Raw genomic sequence first — 25,795 nt, forward strand, 5'->3', positions numbered from 1 at the left:
AATAGCCGCTTATTTAGAAGTTTGCTTTTTTGTGCTTTTGTTAACGTGTACATATTTTGTCACGAACAAAAACTATATATGACCCATTATAATTACGATATACCGATATTTAGCAAAACGAACGACACGATCATCGTGGACCTTACGATAGACACGATACATCGTAGTACTGTATCGCCATATCATTGCAAACCTAATGAACTATGCATGAGATGCGACGCAGATTATTTCTATGGCCTGACTTCAAAAAATAAAGACGCAAAACAAACGTGAATAACGCTGCCCTGACAAGGAATACGTACACAATAGGCGACGTTTCAGGCAATCTCCCACCCCAATAGCAGATATCTTTTTGATTTCCTGTGTTATTTGTGATCATGCTCCGCTGCCATACGCAGTATCAGACACTTTTTATTCGATAAGAGGCCCCGCGTTATATCTCACGGTGCCATGGAATTACCCTGTTTATATCATCATCACGGGTCCAGTTGACGTGACTTATTCTACAAACTACAGGGTGGCGGGTTTGCCCTTACTCGGAGCCACACATCTCACATCTGGTTGAGAAATAAAATAAAAATAAACCCGTTTGCCTCTTTCTCTCCACCGAGTGCTTCGCATTTTTTTGTGTGTGTTGTGAACTTGTGTTCAGGAAGTGGATGTTGAAGCCACTGAGCGGCTGCGTTGTGTGCCCTGTGGACCCTCACGGGGCTTAGTGCGCGTGAGTTGTTGAAGAGGGGGGGGGGTGGGTTGTTGTGAGTGATGTCGGAGTTTCTGCAATCCTGATGTCGATGATTTACGATGCTCGTTGGGCCGCGGGGCCGCGGTTTTGGAGAATCCGCCCACACATCGAGTTCCCTCCAAATAATCCACCACGAGCAACAGAAGCAGCCCCACCACCAGCAGCAGCAGCACCACCATCTCCTCCTCTTCCTCCACCCTCGCCCGCCCCGGCCCACGCCCTCCTTTAGGAGCCACTCTCCGTTATAACCCGGCCCGCGTCTCTCCTCCCATGCTCGCGTGATAGCTCTGAGGCTGCTTAGGCGGGCACAGTGAGTGTGCAAAGTATACCGCGCCTTGTCTCCACGGCAAGATACTTTCCCGAAGTCAGAGTCCTTTCGAATTATCTTCAGCTGATGATCACGGTACTCTCTCCGGCGCGCTATCCTGCGCGGACGCACGTACGCGCGTGATGATGAGACGCGAATGTCTGGGGTCCCTCATCTGACGCACAGCGAAGGCATCTCTTACCCCCCCGCCTCGACCCTCCACCCCAGCCCCGAGTCTCCTCGCAGAGAGAGAGGGAAGAAGCGCAACAATGGAGCACACCATGTTCGGATATATGAGCCAAGAACACGGCGGGATTCCGCTGCCCGGTCTCCATCGCTTCTCGTTCCCGGACATCTCCGCCTCCTGCGCCGTCTCCACGCCGGGGTTCCCGTGCGCTGACGCCGCTTTCATGAGCAGCGGCGGCCGCTCGTACGTGCACCGCCACCACCACCACAGCAGCAGCAGCAGCAGCAACAACAGCAGCAGCAGCACCACCACCATCAACAGCAGCAGCAGCAGACCCAACACCAGCAGCAACAACCAGAGTGGCAGCAGCAGAGTCCAAGGTCCGCGGCCGTGTCGGCCGTGATGCGGCGAAGCGGCTCTGGCGAGCCCGGCGGAGTGAGGCCCGCGTCTCCATCGTCGCGGTCCCCCACGGGAGCCGCCACGGCCGGGGACAGCAGCCCCCAGCGCCTGTCCTCGTGCAGCTACGAGGCGGCCGCGGAGCTGCAGGTCGCGACCCGAGAGGACAAGGTGGCGAAGGCGGCGCGGAGAAAGAGTGGATCGACCGGAGGCGAAGGTGAGCGCGCACGAGCACGCGCACGCACGCGCGTTCGTGCGCCACGTGTCCATGAAGTTGTGTAAAGGTCACTCCACTGCTGGATGAGAGCCTCCCCTCCGCACACGCCGCCAGCGTGTCCCTGGAGTCATATAGATGTGCAGCTCTTTGTCACTCCGCTGCTGGATGAGGGCCTCCACGCCACTTATCCTTGGAGTCGGTTAAGATTCATGTCGGACGCGACTGGTAAGCGAAATAGCATTGTTGTTGTTGTTGTTTGAGCGAGTTGTGAAGTGACGCGTGCTTCGAATACCATCGCCGTGGTGTCGTTCATTTTTTCTCCAACTCGAACGTTTACGCTGTTGTACAAGATCACTCGGTGTTCGCCGCGGTCGCCAGCTGTTGGGCGGCTACTCCGACCACACGCGCGCACGCGTGGAACGCGCTGCCCGTTTGAGCAGTTCTCACACAGTGCTGCAAGAAAAAGACGCAAGTGCTACGGAAAAAGTAATGCGTACGTCTACGCGCCTTCATAAATCTAAGCGAACAGAGAAGCAATAAAAAAAACCTCACCATACTTAACCTTTCCCGCGCACGTGTTTGCGGTGTGCTATTTTTTTGTTCATTTCTTTTGACGCAATAACTTTCCACGGCTGTAAATCCTGAAGGTAAAACTCCGTCGTGACGTACCGGCGGCGATGCCAGCAGCGAACACAAATCGTCACCCTCATTAGAACCACGATCACTCGGGTATACAACGCGAGAGACGCCTCCGTGGCATATTTCGAATGCTTCAAACGTCTCCTCCGTGCCCTCGCACGCTTCCTAAAGCGCATAAACGAAGCAGCCTTGGCCGTGCAATCCGCCTTGCGATCAATTTCTACTGGCCCTAACCCTTCAAGAAGAAGAAGACTAATAATGAGAGCCACATCAAACCAAATTAGTACATTCTCCTAGTGCAGGCTGTCTCCCAGCAGGGTGGAGTCCACGACAGTTTCACAGTCGGGGTGCCATGCTGCGTTGTGGCTTTACACACTTCAATAATTATACTTTTTTTTATTTCGCCGACACACCGCAGCCTCCGTCTTTTTCGAACGTCTTTAACGTCATCTGTTAAGCAGACGGCGCAATGTGTTTTTTTTTATCTTCTCCTGATTCTGTTCGTCGCAATGATTGTGAACGTCGCCGGATAAGGTAAGCGGAGTACATCTGATGAGGTGGGTAGCCGGGGGGTGGATGTGGAGCTCACGAGGTGACGAGGTGTGTGTGTGTAAACATCAGCACTGGGGAGACAAAGGCGGCCGGACGTGGTGTTCACCACCCACCACCTCGTGTGCCGCTGCGGCGGCGGCTTCAATCGGCGCTCGCAAACAGCACTTGCCCCTGACAGTGTCTTAAAGCCTCTACGGGGTGGTGGGGCATCTTTGTCTTTGTCGTTCGTGTCGGGGGGTGGAACGCGCGCAGGACGCAGCCCGGAGGAGCCACGGCCGCGTCGCGGAGGAGGAGGAGCGGCGAGCGCCGCGCGACCTCGCAAGGAGCGCACGGCCTTCACCAAGGAGCAGCTGCGGGAACTGGAGGCGGAGTTCGCGCACCACAACTACCTGACGCGGCTGCGCCGATACGAGATCGCCGTGAACCTGCAGCTAACCGAGAGACAGGTGCCCTGTCCCCATGGCCACCCGACCACTTACGCTCAACCGCGCGCGCTAAATGATCGGCACTTTTCAACAACAAAAAAACATGTTTTTCTGGCCTGGACTTTTGCAGCTGTTTAAGACAAATTTCAGGATGCTGATTCCAAATCTGATCTCAGATTTGCTCTATCACATCTCATTTTGATGCTATCGGCATACCCCATTTTCATTGATTTTACCTGAAATTAACTCTGTCACTTATGATTGCAAGTTGTTGCGAGTCAGTGACTGCTTTAGTGTTAAAATATGGTGCTGTATTTTTAGAACAGTGTGTTTATAATATTATTTTATGTAGATATCCACATTTATTTGATATCTCAAAACTTGATGTGATAGACAAAAACTGATGTCAGATTTGGAATCAGCACCCCAAAATTACCTTAAAACCGTTGTTGACCAGTGTAATGGAGGCGGGTTTTGGGGGGGGGGGGTTTGATCGCGCAAAATATAAACGTGTCGTTAAACCCGCCGCCACACGACACAGCCAACTAGTAAGGGTTGTCACGTAAACAGAACGTGCCAATTCGTCACTAGTACAGCACACCGGTGTGTTGGAGAGTAAATCCACAACATTTACTTTTCGTTTGTAGAACTCCCAATCCGCGGTAAGGTGTGGGGTACAAATGGAGCCGTCCCGAGGGGGTCTTGGGGAATCGGGGCGACCGCCCCGGGCCCCGCACTTGGGGGGGGGGGGCGCTTCGACGTCACGGTGTCTGATGTAATACTTCCGGTTTAGTAAAAAAATCGTCGGGGGGGCCCACACCGCGTGACATTTGCCCCAGCCTCCCCTCCCCCCATGGATGGCCCTGCGGACAAATGTCACTGATCCTAATATCCGTGATGTTATTCCATTTTTTTATATGTATAAATAACGGATATTAGGGACAAAAGGGGTTTGGATAGTAGTAGTTTGAAAGGATCCTACAGCTCCCGCGATTGAAGGAGTCATGCTGATAGTATCACAGATCGGGGGAGTTCTTCGAATTAGTATGATGTGTGGCACCACTGAGGGTTTATTATCAGCTGGGTCCATCCAGGTAGGTGACAGGACAGCCCTGGGTATTCACCCGCCTTCTGTAAACGTTAGCGTCACGTTCTACTTTGGTCCACTGGTGATGAGCAGCATATATTGCAAAGAGTTTAACACTAGACGCAAAGCAATGTAGAGCTTTAAGGATGGATCATAACCTTTGAATAAAACCGGTCAACCCTTGGCTATAATATTTGGAAATTCAAACATTTTATAGTTTCAATTTTTGTACTTTTACTTTTCACTATCTGTTCAATGTTACGTTGTACTAAGAATATACACAACACAAAACTTGCGTCAAATATCAGCTTTCTATCTCTTTTAGACCATCATAATCACTCAATCATGATCGGATAAAAATGGGCATACACCCCAAGAACACACAAAGGTCGATCAGCGTGTGACAGTGAAACAGAGTGGCTGATGCAGGGCTGTGCCGCGTAGTTATTGTTACAATCAGCGGGACAAAGCAGGATTTCATCATCAGCGGAATAAGGCAGTTGGGGACACAAGGATGGCAGGACGCGAAACGGCAGCAGCGCCCTCGATAGTGGCATAGATTTCAAATGAGCAGGCGGTGCAATTGCACCGGGGTCCACGGGCAGAAGGGGTCCATGCGCTTGGGGCCAATTCGTTACCACCAGGCCCATGCGCTCGGGGCCATGCGTTACTGCCAGGCCCATGCGCTAGGCTACGAAGAGAGGAGAGATTGTACAGAGGGCCCACATTTTATTTCTGTACCAAGGCCCATGCTGTCCAAACTAGGCCCCTAGATTGAAAACTCATTTGTTGAGAACAGCTTTTTGTATTTAGGTAGTTGGTATTCCCCCGCACCTCTGATGAGCGTGATTGGTGCGAAAGAAGTTCAACATACATGCCCCTCAATAAAAAAAATAATTCCTGTCAAGTCAATGCTGATGGCACACGTGTTACCTCTGCGTTCCGCCTTCCGCGTACAGTGACAATAGCTGCCCCGCATTCCCCCACGCTTTAATCACTGGTTTATGACAGCAGGGTTAGCCTGGTTGGCATTGGCGAGAAAAAAAACATGGGGCCACCTATCCAATATCACCTGCTCTTCAAAAACTATACATTATTTTTTTATCTTACCAGGTAAAGCCTACTGAACTATGTAGCTCTTTTTCAGAAGCGACCTGGCCATAAATGATAGCTCAACGAAGTGGCTTATCACGTGGAAATGTATAGGAGCCAAATACTCTATAAACGTATGTATCTACATGTGGAGGGAAACAACCGGAGGACCCGGAGAAAATTTAAAGTAATCACGGGGAAAACATGCAAAAAACTCCAAATATATCGGCATCAGGGGTCAGGAACCCACGGCCTCCTGCACACCAGGCGAGGTAGTAAACATCTCACCACCGCGGCCTGGGCCCCCTGCAGCCCATGAGCACCGCCTGTACGCTCGAGAGCTACAAGGCTGGGTCACGATGTACGCAATCGAAACATTCACATTAATTTAAGTTCCCCACTCTTTTTTTCCAAGTCTCATCATTTGTTCCACTGCAAGGCATTGCACGTCTCTGAAACAAACCAAAAAAAAATCTGTTAATATCAAGATGTAGTAATTCTGTGTGCCGACTTCATCTCCTGAGAATAAGATGAAAAGAACGTAACATTGATCAGATAGGGAAAAGTCAAAGCGACAGATTTACGTGATTGAAATTTAAATTATTTAACCCTTTCAAATGGCATGTCACTCTGCCTCCTGCACCTTAATCTGTGTAAATGTTTTGCCCTCTCTAATTACACGGCTGAACAAAACGTAATTTTACGAGCCTGAAATTTAAATGTGAAAACGTTCCATTGTTTGTATCGTGTACAAGGTGACTCATAATTCCTGCCATATTTTTCAAAAGCAATCTTATCCAGCAACTGATAGATACTGCCGCGTTCCAATAGTTTTTTTTCTCTCCATCGATCACTAACAGCACGTGGCATTGGTGGTGCTTATGCTTGGAAACATTTTCACACTGATTCCTGCTCATTCTCAAAAGCAAGGTCCTATTGATGATGCGGCAGGAATGGCATTCAGATTACCCGTTGAAAGGTAACAGAAATACCGATATGTTCTCAACCAAATGAAAAAAAACATTTCCACTATGAAATAAAAGAGTGACGTGGTTTCTGTTCTGGGACACCCTGCCTTCTCTTTCTTTTCAGACATAACTCCCATTACTGTCTCCATGAGCTTCGACTCTGCGTCGATTCACATCTGTTGTCTCCATACCTCGTTCCACCGCATCCTGCCATCCCTCACTCGGTCCCCCCCCCCCCTCTGCTCCTCCCGCCCTGCGCCGAAATTATCTTCACGGTCCCACGTAGACTCCAGCTTCTTATGGCGACATGTTAACTGCCTCGCCTGGTATGCAGGAGGTAGTGGGTTCGATCCCGACCCAGGCGCCTGTATATTTGGAGTTTGTGTGTTTTCCCCGTGGCCGTGTGGATCTTTCTCCGGCCAGGTCGCTTCTGAAAAAGTGCTATAGAGCTCAGTGGTCCTCAACTGGAAAAATAAAAATAGTTGAAAGTTTAGTTTGAATAATTCCGCCTCATTTCCTAGGGTACGGGACACACTGTATGACCGTCACGTTTAAAAAGTATTTGTTAAATAAATAAACAAACTACCGCAGTGGTCAACGTGTAAACGAGCTGCCCCCTTCCGTGCAGGTGAAGGTGTGGTTCCAAAACCGGCGCATGAAGTGGAAGCGCGTCAAGGGCAGCCAGCTGGGTGCGGGGGCGCAGGAGGGCGAGCTGCCCGGCGACGTGCACAAGGATCCGCTGCTGCCCTCCGAGCTGCCCACGGGCCTCCGCGCGGGCGGCACTCACGGCCACTCCGCCGGGGACGCCAGCGGCTACGACAGCGAAGACGGCTCGGTCTGACTTCAGTCCCCGGGCGTCGTGGTTGCCGGTCGCGGCCGCCAAAGTCAGGGAGGGAAAGCGCAAAGTGTACGAAGGGTGCGAACGGGTCACTTGGCACGCACGCGCGAGCGCGAGTGTGTGCTCGTGCGCGCGTGTCGGTGGGCTCACGCACATCTGTGGGCATTCCAAGGGGACGTGTGGATGGAAGTGGTCTCTGCTTCGGACTAAAGGACCTCCTGCTGCTGCCCTCCGGGCTGCCCACGGGCCTCCCGGGGGGCGCGCCTCACGGCCATCCCGCACCTCCGATTAGCTACGGTTGGCTACGTATGGTGCGAAAGAAGTTCAACACACATGCATAAAAGAGGGCTCCTACCGTAAAAAACAGCACTGCCCCCGCACATTCTGAACGAACTCGATTGCCCGCAACTTACGTATCTGAAAGGAAGCCCTATTTTTGCAAATGGAAACAATCTAATATTCTTTTTATAAATGTATATTTTTGATATTTTTTTTGCTATTATCTCTCGGCCATACGGAAAAATGCCTAACGTCGGTAATGTTTGTACCTGGATATAGTTGGAATTCATTGATAAAAGGTGTTCTGTGCTGAAAACTCGTTTTGAGAATGAGCTACCGCTAAAAACATGCACAGATGTATGGCCAGTGCCTTGACGTTAGAGGCGCCGAGTTAGAAATACGGTTTCGGAAGAATGTGTACACTTGCATGCACTTATACCAACGTATTCCCCACGTGATTTTACCAGCTCCTCCTGTGTATTTCATCGTGCCTCGATAACAGCGATAAACATTTACACGTTTACGACTGCCGATCGGCGCGTTCAATTACACTGGGTTAATGTAGCAATCGTCATCGTTATCATCGGGCTTGGTCCATCCACTGCTGGATGAAAGCCTCTCCCGCCATCTCTCACGATCTGCGATGTAATAATCCACCGAGCACACGAGCGGAGCTCGTCGCTCCATCTGCTCGGCCGGCGGCCTCTTGCGACGCGCTCACGGTTTTAACGGATTATTTAGTTTTTGATAATTGGTTCTTTACCCTTCTATCTGGCAACAAAACTGACACCTTTTTACAAGGAGTCATGTTTGCATAGACCGCAATACCTGCAGTCATAATACAAACAAAAGAACATAACTCTGATAATGTGCACTGTCCTTAAAGTTGATTGATCCACACCCGAGACAGCTTTCCTTAGAGCCTAGTCTCATATGGGTTGGACCAGATGACGCCAAAAGGCGCACAACTCAAAGACAATGCACCATCAGAGTATGAGAGCTCGGGGCAAGCATCTACACTATGGGAACCTCATTTGCCAGTAAAAATATGATAATTGGTTCTTTACCCTTCTATCTGGCAACAAAACTGACACCTTTTTACAAGGAGTCATGTTTGCATAGACCGCAATACCTGCAGTCATAATACAAACAAAAGAACATAACTCTGATAATGTGCACTGTCCTTGAAGTTGATTGATCCACACCCGAGACAGCTTTCCTTAGAGCCTAGTCTCACATGGGTTGGACCAGATGACGCCAAAAGGCGCACAGCTCAAAGACAATGCACCATCAGAGTATGAGAGCTCGGGGCAAGCATCTACACAGTTTTGTTGCCAGATAGAAGGGTAAAGAACCAATTATCATATTTTTACTGGCAAATGAGGTTCCCATAGTATTTAGTTTTTCTTTTAGTGCTCCGGAGGACGATGTTTACAGGGTGACCTTTTTTTCTAAAGATAGACATTAACGACGATGCTGTAATTCCTCTCCATCCTGCGCGCACATGTGTGCGTGTGTGCGTGTGTGTGTGTGTGTTCACACATTTAATTCACACGGTCAGTAATGAGCACTGTTTGGACCGCACCAAAGTGTCGATGCTCATTTATGCGCGCGGTGCCGGTTCACGTGTACTGAGTCGCGATTACTTTTTTCCACAATGTCCACGCTGCCACCCAGCGAAAGGAAACACGAGTTGACGGGCACTTGGCAAGTTGCGGGGGAGCTGGCGTCGAGACACGAACCGTGCTGCGGCCCAACGCCGCGCGTCCCAACCAAAATCAACAGAGCCGTTGTATAATTGCTTCATTATTCATTCACGAGAATAAAGGCATTGTAAGAAAATTATTACGCCGGTGTACAAAGCTTCCGTTGAATTTCTGTGCACGTTACACCCTCCCACCCCCCCCCCCCCCCTCTTGCCAGACCTGCCGTTGAGAAAGGAGAGAAGCCGTGGGACGGTTTTGTGTGCCTTTCTCTAAACTCGGGGGGTTCTCAAACCTCGGTCCTGGTGAGCCATAGTTACAACCGGCGTGCACACGTAGCACGCAATGTCAAAAAGAAGCCCGATTTGTGCACCTCCGATTAGCACGGTCCCACACTTCCGATGAGCACGGTTGGCTACGTACGGTGCGAAAAAAGTTCAACATACATGAGTACATGCGTGAACGACTAAACATTTGTATTTGGATGAAGCGGACCTGTGAACGGGAAGAGATGTAAGTGTGGTGGGTGGCTCGCGAGGGCTGGATGGAAAAAAAATAACTAAATAAAAACGCCGCCTTAACTTATTACAAGACACGTATGTATTACGCGTGAAATATGAGGTCATTTCGCAAAAAGAGCGGTCCGCTACAGCAGCAAATATACTCACGCTAGCGGAGTGCCAAACAAAGCTGCACATCTCGCCCACTGACCACTCTGGAAAATGCTTCGCGTTGGAGGAATACCTCAACCGTGAAAAGTTATTGCAGCCATTCGCATCAATTGCTAGCCGAGTGTCGTTCATCGGCCCCGCTGAATGCTGGCACAGCGCGCGCATCGTCCGTTTTGCCAAGCTGCAGTGGTGGCAGCTTGGTATGTCCTGGCACTACGGGGTGCCAGTGAGCCGGAATGGGTCAGGTCACCCGGGGGGGCCGAGGTGAGGGGGGTAGCCGGGTGGCGGTTAGGAGGATGGGCGCGCGCCCATTCATCTCGCCGGTCAGACAGGTGGTGCAGTGTGATGTGACGGTGTGACCAGGGCTCTCTCTCTCTCTCTCTCGGGGGACTTCGGAGGCAGGCGGTGGTGGTGGCCTTGGATCGTAGCGGCCGTTCCTCCGGTTACACCGTGGAAGATTGAAGCCAGAGGAGAGGGAGGGCAACAGATATCTCACTGCGCAGTGTTACACGCTACACGCCCCGGCCCCGAGTCAGGAACCTTCCAAGTCGCAAGGCTACAACTCGCTGTTTTCTTGAAAGGTGCATCGTCAAATGTAAGGGTTCCATGACAAGCTTCATTGCAAGGGGTAGAGTGCCATGACCTATCCCCTTAGCGCAGTAAGCAGGAATGCAGCCACTGTGGGTGTCGTGGGTGTTCAAAGGCTCGCAACATCTTTAGATGTTGATAAGAGGCACACACACACACACTTGGACAAAAATCGCGGTATCTTTCAGTCTGCATTTTTCTCCCTTCAACTGAGATGACATAAATGCCGATTATGCTGATGACAGAACCTTTTATAAAAACAGAGGAACACATTAACCGGATTCTCAATTCTGAGTCGGAAGCCAGTAGTGGAATGGTTATAATTTAATTATAGGAGAGTTATGCTCCTCTTATCTGTGACGAAGCTCGGGGCGAAATTCGCGGATCCTATATGCAATCTAACCAATAACAATTATCAACTAAACGAATTTATTTAAAATAGTAAAGCCCACTGAGAAATCAGCTCTTTTTCAGAAGCGACCTGGCCACAAATTATAGCTCAACAAAGTGGGTTATCGTGTGGAAATTGACAGCAGCCAAACAATCTGAACGCGTGACGTTGATTCTATATGCGGGAGTGAAACACCGGAGAGTCCCGGAGTAGAGATCCACACGACCACGGGAAGAGAGAACAACTCCGAAGGGGTGGCCCCAGAGGTCGCAAACGGGTTTTGATTCCTTACCCGTACCCTGCCGCACCAGGGTCGCAAATGGGTACCCGTACCCGTACCCGGCCGGATACGGGTAGCCGTTCCCTACCCGAAATGAGTGACAAACGGTGACTCACCAGTGACTCACGGCCTACCCGTACCCGTACCCACCAGGGTCGCAAACGGGTACCCGTACCCGGCCGGGTGCGGGTAGCCGGGTATCGGGTAGGGTACGGGTATCGGGTACCCGATTGCGACCTCTGGGTGGCCCTGCCCTATCGGTGGGCTCATCCTCACGTTCGAGGCATCCGAGGTGCAATGCGTGATTGAGTAAAGCCACGGGGAGAGCTGTTGTGTCTCACCCACCGTCACGGAGGCCGCCGATGCATTGCGTGTACACGGGCCTTGCATTTAGTAACACTGCCTGGATCTATAATGACACTGTTATACTTAAAAAAAAATCATGAATAACACTGCCTATACGCAAGATATATGATAGGTGACGTTTTGGGCAATTGCCTTTCCTCGTAGCACATAAAATGACTCGTCAGAATAATTGCAGAGCCAAATAAAATGTTTTTTTTGGAGGGTTTTATTTTCGGTACAAAATTCAACGCTATTAAAATACCCCCAATAGTGCGTCAATGTCTGCGTGTTTCACGAACACAACAACATACATTTATTAATTAAGTACATGGCCTAGTTGAGTCCATTACTCAAGGATGAGTTGCATTCGCTTGCAAGATTCTCGTGTATTGCTTCAAGGATTGAAACACATTACTTTATAGGCAGTTAATATGGGAGAAATGAGATGGTTTCAAAAGCTAGAGAGAGTTAACAACGGAGGTTACGGACGGTGTGGTTATCTAACAGATATCATGAACTCAGAAGTAATTTACCTCCCACATCATCATTGCATTGCAATGATGATGATGCTGATGATGATTTTTATCAAAAGGCAGCTTCATGGCCGATTATGAAAGAAAAAAAACCCTGCGTATGTATGCAATGTATTTCACCGTGCAGTGTTATTACGATGACTCACAGTGACCAACGGTTTGAGGTGGAAAGACACAAGTCATTTTACCATTTTTATTTGTACCCTTCAAAGTCCAATAAATATGCACGCTGCCATTTATTTGCAATGTCAGCAGCAAATTCATTGACAAATTGTTACCATTTGGTAGTTCGCATAAAGCGCTGCGTTGTATTTTAGGTCAATCTGCTGGTTTTGGCTGCCCGCACATTTACAGATGATTTGGACAAATTTACATCTCCAGCTTTCAGTGTGGGACCGAAGCCACATTTGTATAGTCTGCTTTTAAATTTAACTTCCAGATTTCCAGACGTACGTGAGGTCACGCACAGTATAATGTACACTTAATTTTGTAACTGTATACCGGGATGGTGTTGGGTAACAAAAAAAAACCTCGCACAGTCTTCTTCTTCTTCTTCGTGTGGTTTGGGGAAGCAGTTTGTAGTTTTGATGTCGAGGTTAGCGATCCATTCAACGGCTTCAGGCGAGGCAGAGCGAGTGGGCTCGCGATGTCAAAGGGAACGGATCTCTCTCAGGGCCAGGAGTTCGGCGGTATGCGAGGCGATCGTCTGACTTGGGTGGTGGCCACAGAGTCACGACTTGGGCTGTTCCCTCACTTTCCACTTCGTGGAGGCCCTGTCTTCAAGTTGGTCGAGGGTTGTCAGATTTTTGACGTGGTAGGTTGAACCCTGGGGCCTTTACTGCTTGGGGGTCAGTTGCCTGCCGGGTTGTGATCGGTGACGTTTGCAGTCAACCAGGAGTTGCGCCATCGAGAGGTAGGGGCTGTCATCGGTTCGGAGGGTTTGGGGTGTACTCCAGCAGGGGATGCGGGATTTCAAATGTGTGTGCGGGAGGTGGAGGGGGTTGAGGTCCTTTGTCAGAGGGAGTGCTTCTTTTTTACCTTATAACTTAATAATGAAAAGAACCACACCGATGTGCCTAAAGACAAACATTATTAAGCTGAACGTGTTCGCTCGCTCTGACATTTGGATCGAGAAAAACGGACGTTGACAAAGAAAATTGAACAAAAGCTCAAAGGAGTGCGCGGGAAAGCACGGAAAGGTGCACGCTTGGAATTGCACTGGGAGACGGGGCAAGGGGAACCACGTGGTCAATGCACGTTAGAGGCATCGTATTGGCTCTTCAGAAAAGTAAGTGGGTTTGTGCAGAGCACATCGGGAGCAGGGACGACGACTGGTGATGGTGGTGCAGACTAATCATGGATTGGAAGCCGACGAAGGGCACGTGCCTGAGAGAACGTCGAATGTGGAGACGGAGCGATGCAATCAGCTGCTGTGCAGAAGATTGCTGTATCGCAAGGCCATGCAAGGTGGCGAATGAAGGGAAGACCTTGAATCCAGCAATGGATAGATTTATATGGTTGACGATGATGAAATACACCTTTTAAGGGAATTTGGTCCCTACATTTAGAGAGGCATGTTTACAGCAAGTCACTTTTCCACCCACCGGGCTGTGGATTTATATTCTTAAGCGGCGGAGCGTTTGGTAGCAGGCAATGGCACGCGATTGATGATCGGCTAGCATCAGTGGTTCAGGGGAAACCGTGGGCTCCTTCACAATTGGTGCAGGGAAGCAGATGGCACCGCAGGCCCAAACATCCCTGACGAGGAGAGAGAGAGAGAGCGATGAGCTATATGTTACGTTCCTGCAGAGCCGCTGTCGCAAGCCACCCTTGCTCAAGACGGCGCTGCCAAACCCACCGCTGCTCCTGGCAGCGGAGAGGGGCACAGCACTGCCAGCGGCAGTGACCCACGGCGCTGAGTAATAGCTGCTGAATGGACCCCGAGGTGGCATTCTGCCGGTGTGAATTTTCCAAGACTAATTGCCTGCACACTGGGCCGTTCACATGGCAAACGGCGCTCAGCTACTTTTTTTTTCTTTCAAAGTATTTACACTGGACGAGCCTGCGGAGGCGCTACGTCTCGTTTTGGAATCCTGTCCAAACCGCCCCCCCCCCCACCGGTCCCCGCAAGGGAAGCGATTTTATTTCCAACTTCATTATAGAGAATTGATTAAAAAAAGGGAATCGGAAAAATGTTGGATTCACGACACCGGATGACGCCGAGGGGGGCTTTCAAAGTCGGCTTTGCGGGGGAAGCTGCGGCGGGCGGCGCTTGGATTCGGACGCGTGGAGAATTCGTGGTGCGGCAGCTGGGAATCGAACCATCGCCGCCGCGGAAAACTGGCTCGTACTTCGAGAGGAACTCACCGCTCGCCCACGCAGCCACTGCGCTGACCACAGTGAGCGTGAGCGAGCGCTGACGGGCTCGTCCGGCTACTGCCTGCAGCCCCCAGCACCGTGGCTGGAAAGAGAATTCGGACACTGATTTTTATTTGAGGCCGAGATGCGCGATTGCTACTGATAGCCAAAGACAAAGATACCCCATATAGCCTTGATAGACTGTTGGGGCAAGTGCTAATAGTGAGCACCTATGAAAACCGGCACGGCACACGAGGGGGTGGGTGGCCAGCACCACGCCCAGCCGCCTTTGTCTCCCCAGTGGTGATATTTTCACATCGCACCAGGTACTTATTAGAGGCTGAGTCGACCTAGGGGAGGCCCAGGACCAGTTCAGGTAATCGTCACTGCTGTTGTCTGCCGTGAGTGGGATTCGAACTCGGGTCGCCGTGGTTCGTAGCGCCACGTAATCACGGCTTCGCCACGACTGATCGACACACACGCGCACAGGCACGGGCGGACCCCATGTGATTTGTAGCAGTTGTAAACCACGTGGAGTCTTCTTGAGCACAGGTTCCGATCCTCGGCGCGGACGATGCGATGTGAAACTGGCTGCGAATATATTGCGCGAAGCCCCCCGTGATTGTCCGTGAGTCGGCAGGCATTGCAAGGACTCTCGCTCAATCGTCAACAACCAGACAACGCAGCTGCATTTATGCATTGTTATTATTAAGGGCATTATTAGAATAATGCAATTTTTCATTAAACATTTTTAAAATGTGTGTTTTGTTCGGGTTGTTGTTGAATACACGGACTTAAGGCGGTGACAATGCGAAACATTACAACAAAAACCGGCCGGAGACATCCACGATGCGTAGAGACCCATCGCAATCGATCAATTGACAGGCGCGGACAGTCAAACTGGGTGGGGGGGGGGGTAAGAGTTTATCGATCCATTCACGTAGGGGTGCGGGCCGATAAAATTGTGAGAAAAAAAAAGAAAAAATGATCGAGGGGAAGGGAGTGGGAGCGACTCTGGGAAAGGGAGGGGCGGATGAGTAAATAATACAATCTCTGCTTTAATTTTCTATTTAAATTTCGATTTAAAGCTTTCGTGACTGCAGGGATTCATCTGCTTGGTTCTTTCGGTAAAGTCACGTTGAAGGGAAATAATTAAATAATAAAAATAACTTCTTTTATTATGCTTTATTTTTATTATTTTATTATTTCCCTTCTACGTGACTTTACCGAAAGAACCAAGAAGATGAATTTCTGCTTTGTGACGATAAATGGACTTTGCTGGATAAAAAGGTTGGGTGAAGAGGGGGGGGGGGCGTTTAACACTCCACTTAACAACAAGGAAACGGTCAGAACAATGAGACACGGCACGATCTTACAAATCCCTCTCGTAAAATGTTCATACGGGATGGGGTCAGGGTTTAATTTCTCGCGGAATATTTTCCAGGTGGACCGGGATGCGTGGTGCGTGAAGAGTTATCCACAGCTAAATCGAGATGTATACTCGATGTGGTGTACCGGGTGTGGAAATAATTTCAGATTCGTCGACGTCGACAGACCCAGTGGAATGTAATCCCGAGCTACCGGCGATGTCCTGGATTAGTCATATAAGGTGTTCCACATTCAGTTTAACACGTAGGCTTTCGCGACCAATATCATCCATAAGAGGTTTTTTTGGACGGAGGCTTGTGTTGCCTCCGAAACGTCGTGATTTTTATTTTATTTTACTTTTATTAATTTTAATGTTTTACCTACGTGACTTTACCGAAAAAACCTAAGAATATGAATCATTGCAGTCACGAAAGCTTCAAATCTAGAATTAGGTTTTTTTGGGTTAGATCGCGTAAATATATAAATGTGTCGTTAAAACCCGCCACCACCCGACACATCCAACTAGTAAGGGTTTGGCTGTGTCGGGTGGGGGCGGGTTTTAACGACACATTTATATTTTTACGCGATCTAACCCAAAAACCTCTATCATGGGTGTTCCACATTCGTACGATTTTCTTACCGAGGTGAAGTACATTTGCGTCTGAGAATAAAACCTCAACACACGTGTCAACATCACTGCCCTTAAAAGTAAAAATATTTCTTTACAAATATATAAAACAGAACAATGATATATATATGAAGTAGATAATAGGTGACCTTTGGGAATTGCCGCATCTGCATGAAAAAACGCTCATTGCCCAAATCATCACCCGATTTCTTTACGTATTTATTTTTTAGGACATCGCGTTTGTGATGAACGTGCTGCGTTATTGTGTCTCCTTGTACACCACTGCCAATGCCGCATTCGCAAAACGTAGCCGCCTCTTTGTTGTCGTTGGGGGTTTAGGGGCTTAAGGGGAGGCGGCAAAGGAAAACGCAACTTGGTGGGAGATGGGGTGGGATGGTGGTGGAGGGGTCGGCACTTTGAATGTGGGTGCGAAGTGATGTCTGACACTCTAAGGCACATTTTGTTATCCCGGTGCCAAACACGGCAGGAGCAGCCTCAGCTGTAATCGCAACCGCGTTGCACGCTGTCGGGCAGGGTCGGATTAAGCGTCAATTACTCGCGCTCGCAATTTTCTCTTGTGGCTGTGTGGCGATTGTGTTTGAAAACAACATTGCGTCGCGGTAGGGGAGGGGGGTATAAACATTACATTTCGATGTAAAGCTTTCGTGACTGCAGGGATTCATCTTCTCGGTTCTTTCGGTAAAGTCACGTAGAATGGAAATAATAAAATAATAACAATAAAACATAAAGACTCTGTCTTCTCGACAGACCTGTTCTCCACCTGAGGACGGCTGCTTGCGTTGTGGCCGAAACGTCGTGAGAATTATTTTATTATGTTTTATTTTATTATTTTATTATTTCCATTCTACGTGACTTTACCGAAAGAACCAAGAAGGTATAAACATTGTTAGATTGAAAACGAATTTCTTTGAAACTGCTTCGTGTGTGTTTAGTTTGTTGTCCTTCTCCCGCACCCCCGATAAATACGGTTGGCTACGTACGGTGCAAAAGAAGTTCAACATGCATAACGTAACATCTGTACCGTCGCAGGATGCCCATGGCATAGAGCCGAACGGCTTATTGGGCCCTTCCTACTGAAATAAAGACAATCTAAAACAAAGTTCGGTCACATTGAGGATCTTTTAATGTTATTAACAGTGCACAATGGGGTTGTCATTAAGTTGAGGATCCGGTACTGGAAATACCCAAATGCGTGCCACAAAATAAGTAGAAAAGAAGAATGCAAGTTAGAAATAAAAAAAAACGATTTATTAAAAAATGTACAAAAAATTACTTCCAACGACACCCCCCCCCCCCACCAATTTTCACATTTCTATGTATCTATTCACATTCGCATGTGTCCTCTAGGTTTCTGTTTTTTTATGAACAGACACTTAAACATACATCCAATATCAACAGTGTGTTAATAATAAGTATTCTGTGTCCTTAAGATTGTTTGTAATGGGCAAATGAAGTAGATATAACAGTTAATACTTTTTTTGTCAAGTCCTGGTGCCGGTTGTTGGCCTGTGAACAAAATAATAAACACTTGCCTTGTAAATATTTTCTCAAGTCAGGCGACGTTTATGGATCGGCCAGTTGGCCCATGGTGCGAGAGCAAACTGCTCGTGCCCCCTGCTGCGCTGAGCCACCTGAACAAACACGACCCATCACCAACCCGCACTGGACAGCCCCATCACCAACACACACTGGGACAGCCCCATCACCAACCATCACGTGACAGCCCCATCACCAACCATCACGTGACAGCCCCATCACCAACCATCACGTGACAGCCCCATCACCAACCATCACGTGACAGCCCCATCACCAACCATCACGTGACAGCCCCATCACCAACCCGCATGAGACAGCCCCATCACCAACCATCACGTGACAGCCCCATCACCAACCATCACGTGACAGCCCCATCACCAACCAGCACGTGACAGCCCCATCACCAACCATCACGTAACAACCTCATCACCAACCATCACGTGACAGTCCCATCACCAACCATCACGTTACAGCCCCATCACCAACCATCACGTGACAGCCCCATCACCAACCCACATGAGACAGCCCCATCACCAACCATCACGTGACAGCCCCATCACCAACCATCACGTGACAGCCCCATCACCAACCATCACGTGACAGCCCCATCACCAACCATCACGTGACAGCCCCATCACCAACCATCACGTGACAGCCCCATCACCAACCATCACGTGACAGTCCCATCACCAACCATCACGTAACAACCTCATCACCAACCATCACGTGACAGTCCCATCACCAACCATCACGTGACAGTCCCATCACCAACCATCACGTGACAGTCCCATCACCAACCATCACGTGACAGTCCCATCACCAACCATCACATGACAGCCCCATCACCAACAATCACGAGACAGTCCCATCACCAACCATAACGTGACAGTCCCATCACCAACCATCACATGACAGCCCCATCACCAACCATCACGTGACAGCACCATCACCAACCATCACGTGACAGCCCCATCACCAACCATCACGTGACAGCCCCATCACCAACCATCACGTGACAGCCCCATCACCAACCATCACGTGACAGCCCCATCACCAACCACCACGTGACAGCCCCATCACCAACCATCACGTGACAGCCCCATCACCAACCATCACGTAACAACCTCATCACCAACCATCACGTGACAGCCCCATCACCAACCCACACGTGACAGCCCCATCACCAACCATCACGTGACAGCCCCATCACCAACCATCACGTGACAGCCCCATCACCAACCATCACGTGACAGCCCCATCACCAACCCGCACGTGACATAAATTGCGTGCAGGCTTGTGTCACGTGACATGCAAGGCATGATGGGAGATCCGATCATTTTGTCACAACCGTGTAATTTTCTGTATAAAAAAAATCACCTTTAGCGTGTTATTCTTCTTCAGAAACCTTTTCTGTACTGCCTCCTACAGCCAATATCATTCGTCAGCAGATGGTGATTTCAAGTACACGATGGCGCCCATCTCTGCGTTGCTGTTTAACGGCAGGCCGCGTGTGCTTGGGCAGAGTAAGAGGTATTCCTACGTCTTCCAAGTCGTCTGGCCAGCAAGCAATTGCAGTGCTGCATCTCTACCCCCTCGAGTCACGATGGCCACAGGGCAGATAAGAAACCAAGAACTGTGCGCAACAACAACCACCGACACCACCACTACCACTGGGTGGATACCAAAATAGATAAGCATTGTCTCACTCAAATGTCTGTCTCTCGATGTAAAACATAAACGTATTTCTACACAACCCTTCGAGCCCCCACCGCCTTCTTCTGCAAGTGAATAATTTCAGCAGCGTTGATTTAATTTACAAGCAAAGCTCTGGACTGGTTTTCGACAGTGTCTCTATTTTAAACCATTTAAAATAATTTTTCCAAATAAGGCCCACTGAGCTATATAGTTATTTTCAGAAGCGACCTGGCCACGTGATATCTCAACGAAGTGGCTTATCATGTGGAAAATATTCTAAACGCATGTTCTAAATGTGGAGGGAAAAACCGGAGGACCCGGAAAAACAATCCACACGACCACGCCAAGAAAGATACAGGCGTCAGGGTCGGGATCAAACCCACGACCTCCTGTACACAGGGAAAGGTAGTTAACATCTCGCCACCGTGGCACTTAATCAGGAGAGCCAGGCTCGCTTGAAGCAATGGTGATGGAGCGCCAGATTGCTTTAGGCGTGGAGCCTCTCTTTACGCAATGGGTCGAATTCTGTTGACCAGGGTGGTCCCATTACGACACAAGACATTGCGGCAAAAAAAAAGAAATTGGCGGCGTGGGAGCGGCATAAATCTGCGAATATTTCAACTCCGCGAAAACACGGCGAGGGCGCCGTTCGGCACCCCGCACAGTTCACCATTGCCCTGCTTCGCTGAGCCATTCCAACTTTCCGTAGGAAAAATCTGTGGGTGTCTCCGCAGACGTGTGGTGGTTGTTGTTGTTGCTGTTGGTGGTGGTTGCGGAGGTGGAGCGGCAGCGAGGGATGCGAACGGATTTGCGTGAAGTTCCAAAAAAGGCGAAAGGTAGCGACGCGCCCCACCAAGCTGATGTGTCCCAGTGGTGCGATGACGCGCACACGCACGCGGCCGCGTGGCCAAACGACTCTCGACGAGCCGACGCCGCCACTGGGCAGCGACCGCATCCCACACGCGGGCTAAAGGTAAAGGTGCAGGCCCTGAAACTGCGCACTTTGCTCAGTGCGGAACGGCCTCCACCAGAGGAAGCTTTGGAGGACTCAAGACGGCTCCCTCCCTACTTTTCACATCGCGGGCTGCTTTACATTTCCACGCGATACGCCGCTTCGTTGGACTATCATTTGAGGCCAGGCCGCTTTTTGAAAAAGAAGCTAATGGCTCAGTGGGCTTTACCTGGTAAATATAGAATAGTTTAATTTTATTTGTATATATTTTGTTGTGATTTGCTTACCTTTCCTATAATTTGCACTCCTTTCGTGTTTTTGTATCGGTTGTTGTGACGTTCTGACCCCCCTCCCCCTACTGGAAATCTGGTTAAACAACAAGAGCTTCATAGCTCATCGGGTTCCTCCAGAATAAATACAGATTCTGAGTCTGTCGTTAGCCATACTTTACCTCACCACGTGCGCGCCCTGTCCGACAGACGAATTGAGGTGTTACCCATTTATGCTGCTTGGATGGACAGAGGTAGTTGTGTTTTGTTTGTTGCGGTTGCACCCGATTCAAGAGCCGAATGGCTCACAGGGCTATGCCAAATAAATGAAACTGAAACTGAGTTGGGGGAGTGGGGGATTGAATGAAGAAACTTTCCTCGTCGTGGGTTGCAAAGTGCAATTGTGCTATTCCCATAACAGCACGGGCCCAATCCCCCTACTTGGTAATGGGAGAGAGAGAGAGACGGGGGGGGGGGGGGGGGGGGGTTCGCGTAGCGCCGGGGCACGCCACCTCTGTCTTTTACATTCAGGAAATGTGACTTTAATGGTTAAAAATGGAAAGTACACACCGCTGTAAAAATAAGCAGGAGTAAAACGTGGGTTCGAAGGGCACGAGTATTTATTTAATTATAAAAAAAATTGTGCTGAAGACTTTCAAATTGGTTGGCCACACAGTTTCCCTGTAAATGGCCCTAAAAGTTGAACAACTTTTTGATGGGGGTGGGGGGAGGGGGGGGGTTTCTCCAGCAATATAATTTCATTTTTCCAAAAATATGATTTAATCAATTACTTACTGTAATATCACCCGAGCAGCACCGAAATAGAAAGTGATGTTGATGCAAAGGGCACGCACACACACGCACCACAAAGTGCCCCCTGTAGACTCCAACAAGCACGGCGCGTAAAAAGCAGGTGGTGTGGTCAACAGCCCGCCCTGCCGCCTTTGTATCCCCAGTACTGATGTGTGCACGTCGCGTTAGATACTCAATGAACGCCGAGCGATGACTTTAAAGATGGCCCAGCACCGGTTCAGATATTCGCCACCGATGTTTGGCCGTGGTCGGGAAATCGAAATCAACCTATTGGAACACACACATACATCACCACCACCACAACAAAGATCCTCCATATAGCACTAAGAGATTTAACAGATTTGGGGGCGAGTACTTTACTCTTTAGCGCGCGACCGTTAAGGCCGGCAGGGCACACGCGAGGGGGTAGTGTGGCCACACAAGGCAAAGCTCCCCCGTATAGCCTCAACAGACTGTTGAGTCAAGTGCTGTGAGCGAGCACCGATGAAGGCCGGCACGGCACACAAAGGGGGTGGGTGGCCAGCACCACGCCCAACCGCCTTTGTCTCCCCAGTGACGATGTTTGTACACACCACACCAGGTACTCATTTGAGGCTGAGTCGACCTAGGTGAGGCCCAGAACCAGGTCTAGATAAATCGTCACTGGTGTTGACCGTGAGCGGGAATCATCAAACTCGGGTCGCCGGGTTCCGTAGCGCAGCGTAGCGCTGACCGCCACACTCCCGTGTCTGTGACCACACGTGCACGGACACACAAACACTCAACACAACAACAACAACACAAAACTCGCCCTCCGGCACAAATGGACATGGACCGACACTAAGGGGTTTAGCACGTGCGGTGGAGAAGCCAAACAAATTCCGGCATAAATGATGGTGATGTTTTGGCACGAGCTTTGAAGCGCTCTGGGAATGGCAGCCCGCCCCCCCGACCCCCCCCCCCCCGACCCCCCCCCCGACCCCCCCTTCTGACCCCGGTGTCTTCCTCTCCCGTGGGAGCCATCACAGCGAGTTGTATATCATGACTTACATCGCACACCTGGCCCCGAGTCTATCCTCACTGGCGCGGTCACCAAGCAAACAGCCTCTCGTTAAAATGCGTTGAGGTTAGAAGAAAGCAGAGAGGTTATGCACACACACACACACCCCTTACGAACGTGTGCATGTGTGCCGTATAGGTCGACTCAGCCACAAATTAGTACCTAGTGCGGTGTGTCAACATCGCCGCTGGGGAGACAAAGGCGGCCGGGCGTGGTGCTGGCCACCCACCCCCTCGTGTAACTTGACGGCCTTCATAGGGGCTGCTCGCTAACAGCACTTGCCCCCAGCAGTCTGTTAAGGCTATAGGGTTCCAATGGTGTAAATGCTTACCCCGAGCTCTCATACTCTGATGGTGCATTGTCTTTGAGTTGTGCGCCTTTTGGCGTCATCTGGTCCAACCCATGTGAGACTAGGCTCAAAGGAAAGCTGTCTCGGGTGTGGACCAATCAACTTCAAGGACAGTGCACATTATCAGAGTTATGTTTTTTGTTTGCATTATGACTGCAGGTATTGTGGTCTATGTAAACATGGCTCCTTGTAAAAAGGTGTCAGTTTTGTTGCCAGATAGAAGGGTAAAAAACCAATTATCACTATAGGGGGTTCTTTGTCTTTGTGTATAATGTACCAACGCCTACAACATTGCGAGTGTGTGTGTGTGTGCACGTGCAATTGGACACGTACAGCTTTTTTGTTAATCCACTGCTGGATGAGGGCCCCGATCTCCACGTGTGGAGGCTGTTTCCCCAAACTTCGCCAGACTATAGTCAGTGCGGGTTTCGTGAAGGTGGAGGGGGCAGTGCCGGATTATTCTAGTCGCAAAAGTAGCTACACATGTAGTAGCTACGGGCCCCGAACTTTCAAGGGCCCTTTTAAGGGCCCCGCGCTAAACGCTTTCAAGCTATCAATTCCGGTTCAGTGATTCTGCACTTGCTCTATTACTAGAGTACTATACTGCCTTCAACTTTTATGAACGACTGGGTGTTTAAGGTTAGCGATTTGTCGTATTATCTGGCTGTATAGTAAATGAAAAAAATACAATTACTTTACTATGCAAGTAAAAAATGTATATTTTAATATGCATGTTATTTTTTTAGGGCCCCTTTATAGCATATTCTACAGACCCGCACTATCTTAATCCGACACTGGGACGGGGGTGCGGGGGAGCAGAGACGTTGGGGCATAGTCCAGTGCTTGGGTCTCGAACACCTCATTCGAGATCGAAACATCGTAACTCCCTGGCGCCTTTGACATTCCTCCTCAAAGGCACCGCTAGAGCCATCAACCGCATCAGAACATCAATGGGTCGATGCGAACATCTCCTTCGTCAATGGAAGTTTCAAGATGAACCACAGCAGTTGCGATTGTGGCCATGCAGCTCACACTTTGGGACCACATCGTAAACCACTGCGGTATGCGCTCCTTCAACGGAAGAGGGACATTCAAACTACGCGAACTCTCTCCCCGAAGCCCTCCAATGGCTGGCAGACATCGACGTTCGCGTTTAGCTTTCTGAATACAAGAATAGCATCGTGCGGTGCCGTGGATGTTGCCGTACTGCATCCTGCCGACGACTGTGCACTGCTGTGTCCTGTGGACTATTTCCTGTGCTCTTCAGCTTTTCAGTGTTCAGTTTCATGTATTAGGTATAGGCCTGTGAGCCATGAGTCCCTTGACTCGGGTGCAACCGCAACAAACAAAAACATGAACAAAGAACATCTTAAGGCGACGACGCGCAACCAGGAAAAAACAGTAAAATATTCCAGAAAAAAGCACCGTGGGATGCAAGTCGAACAATAACAACCATAATACAATTTAGATAAAGTTATCAGGCTAACTCCGTACTTCAAGAAACAAACATGGCTTAACCATACATTTTCGAAATCACCCAAATAAAGCTATAGAAACAATGTAACAGTGCAACTGTGATTCAAATGTAACAATAAACAATATACATAACATGGACAACCAAACTTTGCAGCCATAGCTGGCAGCATGAGTCACTCCATAACAGCAGGAGTATCACAACTTTCAATGCACCTTTAAAGATCAGCACACTGTAATCAAAACCCAAGATCATACTTTGCAGTGGATGTAGCATGCACTCTCTGCTGCCTGTACAGAGTAGTACTACTCAACAAGAGTGGACGAACAGCTCATTGTAAATCCACTGCCGAAGGCCTCCTGTGTTGGAGCAGGCAATGGGGCTTGTTTGACCAAACTGCACCACAGCGGCCAGCACGGGTTGGTGAAGGAGGGGGGGGGGGGCGCTAGGATCGGTCCACGTATCACTCGCTACTGACGTGAGCCGTGCCTGGAATGTTCACTCAATCTCCCCTGCCATGTGCATGTACACAGCATGTAGCGCTGTACTGTAACAGCGTGCTGGTGGTGCTGGTGGAAGTTTGGGTAAATAACCCCCCACAATTCATGTGGAGTGCGGAAGCCATCATCGTGCATTTTGTAAACCGCGCGTTTGCAAAATGTAGGGCAAATTCTACAATAGACGATGTTCTGGGTTAAATCGCGTAAATATAAATGTGTCGTTAATCCCGCCACCACCCCACACAGCCAATTAGTAAGGTTGTGGTGGATTTAACGACACATTTATATTGACGCGATCTAACCCCCCAAAAAAACCTCTCTAATGGACACTATCGGTCGCGACAGCCACCTCCAACGTGTTAAACGGGGAAATTTCTGTTCGCGCTTTTTAACAACGATCGCGGTACATCCAAGCTAACGCCAATTAAGCAATCTTTATCTCCCCAGTTCTGACGTGCATTATGCCAGCCGTTTAAGGCTGAGTCTACCTAACAGAGTCCCCGATACAGGTTCAGCCGAACACGAACACTTCAAGCACGGAACTCGGTATCGG

The 25,795-nt window shown here is 49.5% G+C and overlaps 1 protein-coding gene across 1 annotated transcript; it reads left to right on the forward strand.

The window, feature by feature from the left end:
* Positions 1-1,030: 1,030 nt before the first annotated feature.
* Positions 1,031-8,548, forward strand: LOC144934301 (uncharacterized). Its single transcript, XM_078859976.1, is given in 4 exon segments — positions 1,031-1,502; positions 1,505-1,849; positions 3,293-3,486; positions 7,241-8,548. Coding segments are annotated over 4 exon segments (936 nt in total). The 5' UTR covers positions 1,031-1,318; the 3' UTR covers positions 7,454-8,548.
* Positions 8,549-25,795: the final 17,247 nt, after the last annotated feature.

The sequence above is a fragment of the Lampetra fluviatilis genome, chromosome 10 (assembly GCF_964198595.1).
Source record: "Lampetra fluviatilis chromosome 10, kcLamFluv1.1, whole genome shotgun sequence".
NCBI classification, from domain to species: domain Eukaryota; kingdom Metazoa; phylum Chordata; class Hyperoartia; order Petromyzontiformes; family Petromyzontidae; genus Lampetra; species Lampetra fluviatilis.